Genomic DNA, 4,794 nt, shown 5'->3' with positions numbered 1-4,794 from the left:
TCAGCCTGGCTCCAGGTTCCTCCCTTTCTGGAGTCCAGAACCCCCATCCCCTTTGCTCCTGCAATACCTTAGCGGGAGCTCGGAACTCTCCCCTTCAGCGACCCCTGGAGACCCAGCTTTCCGCCCTCTCTCGGAGTTTCCCAGGGCGTTTCTGGACGCCCTGGGCGAAGGGCGACCTTGCAGGAGCGGAGTGGGGAAACTGAGCGCGGGGTTCGGAATGAGGAGGGCAGAAGTCCTGGGACAAGGCCGGGGCGGCCGGGCGAGNCCTCGCAGCCCCCTCCCCCAACCTGCCCCAGGCACAGGGAGGGGCTGCCCCCAGGCCACCTCTACTCTCTATTCTGGAAGCCCCAGAAATTCCCCCTTATCCTAGCCCGGACCTCTGAACCCTCCTTTTTATGGGGGCGGTGGCATCCCTGGGTTCCTGGGTGCAGCGGGATAACTAGATTCCTTCCCCCACAACTCTGGCGTTTCTTTTGGAGGTGCAGTGGACTCTGGGGGAGACGGAGTCATATTGGGAGGGTACCCCGGGAAGCTTGGCGACCCGAGGAACATGGTGCCCGTCCCCTGGACATTCTGGGCCCCCCCCCCAAGCTGCAGGGAACCCTGCCCCTCTGGCCTGACTCACGCCGGGCCGGCCGGATTTTCCGGAATCTGGAGGGGGGGATTAGGGGAGCCAGGGCTGGGGGAGTGGCTCTGCCCCATTCCACACCCCTCTTGGCGGTCTGGCGACCGGGACCCTGTAGTCCGCCTGGGGCCCCGCCCCTGTTCCCTGGCCTTTCCCGGGAAGGGGAGGGGGTTCCCGCCGGTTTCCTGCCTCCCCCCGCGCCGCGCCGGGGCGGGGCCGGGAAGCCACTCCTTCTCGGAGCTCAGAGCCTTGAGGCTGCTCACGCCGCCCGGTCGGCCAGCTGTGGGGTCCCAACATCTTGTTCCGGATCCTCACACCTTCCAGGATCAGTTTGAGGTGCTCGAGCGGCACACGCAGTGGGGGCTGGACCTGTTGGACAGATATGTGAAGTTCGTGAAAGAGCGGACCGAGGTGGAGCAGGCTTACGCAAAGCAGTTGAGGTGAGCCCTTAAGGGGGACCCACCGTGGGGCTTGGGGGAGCTGTTGGAGGGCTAGGGGCTCACCTTTCTGCCTCTCTCTGTTAGGAGCCTGGTGAAAAAATACCTACCTAAGAGACCCGCCAAAGATGACCCGGAATCCAAGTAAGGATAGAGAGGAATTGCAGGGCTAGATTTGGGGGGCCCCCCGAGGGTGTTGGTCTCACTTCCTCTCCCTCAGCTAGGCTACCCAAGCAAGTCCCTCACTTCTTGCTTCAGCCCCCACCTAGAGGGATGGCACGGGTACAGCATCCAGATTACCTGTGTTGAATCCTAAATCCGCTATTTTCTAGCCCAACTACTTTGGGCACCCGGCTCAAGTTTTCCATTTCCCTCTATTAAGTGAGAGAGAAGCTCCAGAAGTTACCAAATGAGTGAGGCTGGGCAATCGACTGCTGTTTTATGCCTCTGTTTTCCTCATCTGTGAGATGGGGATGATGATGATGACCTTGTAGGGCATATGCGAAGATTAACTGAGATAATGCATTGAAACGGTGCCTTGGCAATAGTGTCATAGGAACATTTCGCTTTCCCCCAGGTCCCCAGTTCCAGAATCCAAAAAGCTCTAGAAATCAAGATTGTGTTGGTAACTTGTCTGGCAGCAACTTCTGACCTAAACGGACTTGATGTTAGTTACATCCTTGGTCTTTATATCACTTAGTGTGAATATTAATGCCTCTGGCTGCAAACACATTTGTGGTGTTTGGTGCTGCTCTGATCCCACTGGGTTGATGCATAAAAGATGTCAGCATTGTATCCCTTTCTAAACCTGAACAATTCTGAGTTCCAAAATGCATCCCACTGAAGGGTTTAGGATAAGGGATGCAGACCAGGATTTATGGTTGCTTCCGGGAGGAATGTGTTGGGGCTTTTTCCCTTTCCTTTATGGAGGTGGATCCCTGGGGGGCCTGACTTTGGCTTGCCGCCCCCTCCCGTCTTGCCCAGGTTCAGCCAGCAACAGTCCTTCGTGCAGATTCTCCAGGAGGTGAATGACTTTGCGGGCCAGCGGGAGCTGGTGGCCGAGAACCTCAGCGTCCGCGTGTGTCTTGAACTGGCCAAGTACTCACAGGAGATGAAACAGGAGAGAAAGACGGTGAGTGATTTCCCCCTCCCTGGGTCTTCCGAGGGGCGGCTTACTGTGATCCAGGTGAGCCTAACCTCTTCTGTTGGCACAGCACTTTCAGGAAGGCCGTCGGGCCCAGCAGCAGCTGGAAAGTGGCTTCAAACAGCTGGAGAATGTGAGTTTGTGGGTGTGGAGAAGGGTGGCTCTGGCCCTGCGGGTAGCCGGGACAGGGGGTTGCTGATCACAGAGCTGCCCAGGTTGTCTGGCCTGGAGCCTCTTTGTCCTGTCGGTTTTGGCCATGCCCGTTGTCCCCCGTTTGCGGGGTGACTTCCCGCCAATCCCTGAAACCTTGGTGGCTTCTCACGCTACTACCTCCTTCTGGTTCTGCCCCCGACGCAGAGTAAGCGTAAGTTCGAGCGGGACTGTCGAGAGGCTGAAAAGGCAGCCCAGACTGCGGAGCGACTCGATCAGGATATCAATGCCACCAAGGCTGATGTGGAGAAGGTACTTGTGGGGTCGGGGATGGGCTNGGAGCGACCTCTCCCTCCGTACTCCTCAGGCCAAGCAACAAGCTCACCTTCGAAGCCATATGGCAGAAGAAAGCAAAAATGAGTATGCGGCCCAATTGCAGCGCTTCAACCGTGACCAGGCCCACTTCTATTTTTCCCAGATGCCCCAGATATTCGATGTGAGTGTTCCAAGCCCCCGGCCCCACCCTCCTGAAAAACCCCCAACGTGAACCGGCTCTTACATAGCTGTCAAAACCTTATCTGCAATGTCCCGATCTCTTGGTCGAAAAGCAGCTAGGAAAACAACCAGTCACAGCAAGCTCTGTTTACTCAAGCTGCTCTGCCAGGGGTGTCTTCCTCTTCCTTTTGAAACGCTCCATTCGTTCTAAGCCCCAGGTCTAACATCCCCTCCGAAAAGTCTCAAATTTCCCCTCTTTTTCTTTAGCCTCCAGCTCTTCTCTTTGTCCCAACCCTGGGGCTGGCAGTATCTGTGCAAGGTCTGCTCTCTGTTTGCTGTCACCAACTTTGAGGAGCCTTTGCTGACTCCCCGGGCAAGGCGGGAGCTCCTCAAAGGCCTCTCTGAAATCTCCCGTGTCCTGTGTCTCCCCCACAATGACCGCCCTGGGCTGGAGGTCTGTTTGATTTTGTGTCTTCCCCACCAGACAGGGTTCGGGGCTGGGGCCAGTGTGGAGCCTCATCGTGTTTGGGACCTGGATCCCTGCTGCTGCCCCCAAACCCCCCATTAGCGCCCCTGTCTCTGCCCCCGCAGAAGCTGCAGGACATGGATGAGCGTCGGGCCACCCACCTGGGGGCTGGGTATGGGCTCCTGTCTGAGGCCGAGCTGCAGGTGGTACCCATCATTGCCAAGTGTCTAGAGGGCATGAAGGTGGCTGCGGATGCCGTAGATGCCAAGAACGTGGGTGTCTGGTCCCGGGCGAGGGGGCTGACTGGGGGGCAGTAGGNTGCTCGCCCGGGTGACGTGGAATTTGAAGACTTCAGCCAGCCCATGAACCGCGTACCCTCAGACAGTAGCCTGGGCACCCCCTCTGATGGACGGCCTGAGCTCCGAGGCCCTGGTCGGAGCCGCGCCAAGCGCTGGCCCTTCGGCAAGAAGAACAAGGTGGGGGCCAGGGCCCTTGGGAGGGCGAATGTGAGTGGGGACAGGGGGCCCCCACTGAGTCAGCCCCAGCCGCCAGGACGCTGAGTCCCGGGCAGGAATTTTCCTCTTGGCTGCTGGCCCGGGCTGGAGGGAAGGGAGGCGGCCGGGTGATTGGCCTGGGAGTCCCCCAAGGCTGAATGGGGTACGGGGTGGAGGCCTGTGGTGTCTGTGTGCTGCTTCTCAGGATGCTAGGAGAAGACCTGCTTCTGGGGTTCAGGACTGGGTGAGGGCTCCAGATGCTGGCCCTGGGGACTCTGGGCCTGTGACCCTCAGGCTGTTTTTTTCTTGGGGTTTTTGGCCTTTAATGTCAAGTACATACCTGGATACCCATTTTATACCTGTTAGACACCCCCCTCCCCACGGTTATATCTTTAGACACCATCCCCCCTGACCCCATGGTTATATCTTGTGACTCTTGTTTTATACTTTTGATCCCTCTTGACATCGTTTGACACCCCTTTTCAGTTTGTACGTGAGACTCCTAGCTTAGACCCCACCTGTAGACCTCCCGATCCTTCATGCCTTCTACCCTTCTCTTGGCTTGCCTTTGACCTCTGTGGCCATATACCTGTGTGAGACCTTGATTCCTGCATGCATCTCCCTCTGCCTTCTAGACTGTGAGCCCAGAAAGCTGGGTGCACGGAAACCTAGGCCTCCCTGCCTCCTACCCCCAGGCCCCATGCTTAGGTACTGGATATCGAATTCAATGGGGGTGCGACATTGGGGGGGGAGGGGTCCAGCCTTCTGGCTCACAGTCTAATGCCCTCCCCACCACATCCCAGATTTTTATGTTGCTCTTTGCATGCATTTTCTGTGTGTGATCGTGCATCTTGAGTTCTGGTTTTCTTACCGTTTTTGTTTTTGTTTTTGTTTTCTTTTCTTTTCTCCATTTTGTTTTTCTGTTTTCTTTATGACGTTTGTCATCCATCGTTCTCTACATGCTCCCACCCCTCCTGACCCAT

The 4,794-nt window shown here is 57.1% G+C and overlaps 1 protein-coding gene across 1 annotated transcript in view; it reads left to right on the top strand.

Moving 5' to 3' along the window:
- TRIP10 (thyroid hormone receptor interactor 10) overlaps nucleotides 1-4,794 on the top strand; it is a gene marked incomplete at its 5' end in the record, with an annotated part of 11,537 nt that overhangs the window by 2,486 nt on the left and 4,257 nt on the right. Inside the window, 7 exon segments of the mRNA XM_077750045.1 lie at nucleotides 950-1,065; nucleotides 1,150-1,206; nucleotides 2,047-2,194; nucleotides 2,277-2,339; nucleotides 2,564-2,668; nucleotides 2,724-2,852; nucleotides 3,443-3,793. Coding sequence (XP_077606171.1) covers nucleotides 950-1,065; nucleotides 1,150-1,206; nucleotides 2,047-2,194; nucleotides 2,277-2,339; nucleotides 2,564-2,668; nucleotides 2,724-2,852; nucleotides 3,443-3,793 — 969 coding nt within the window.

The sequence above is a fragment of the Crocuta crocuta genome, unplaced genomic scaffold, assembly GCF_008692635.1.
Source record: "Crocuta crocuta isolate KB4526 unplaced genomic scaffold, BGI_CrCroc_1.0 scaffold110, whole genome shotgun sequence".
Lineage (NCBI taxonomy): Eukaryota > Metazoa > Chordata > Mammalia > Carnivora > Hyaenidae > Crocuta > Crocuta crocuta.
Note: the sequence above shows the minus strand (reverse complement) of the source record. Positions and strands in the feature narration are given on the sequence as shown.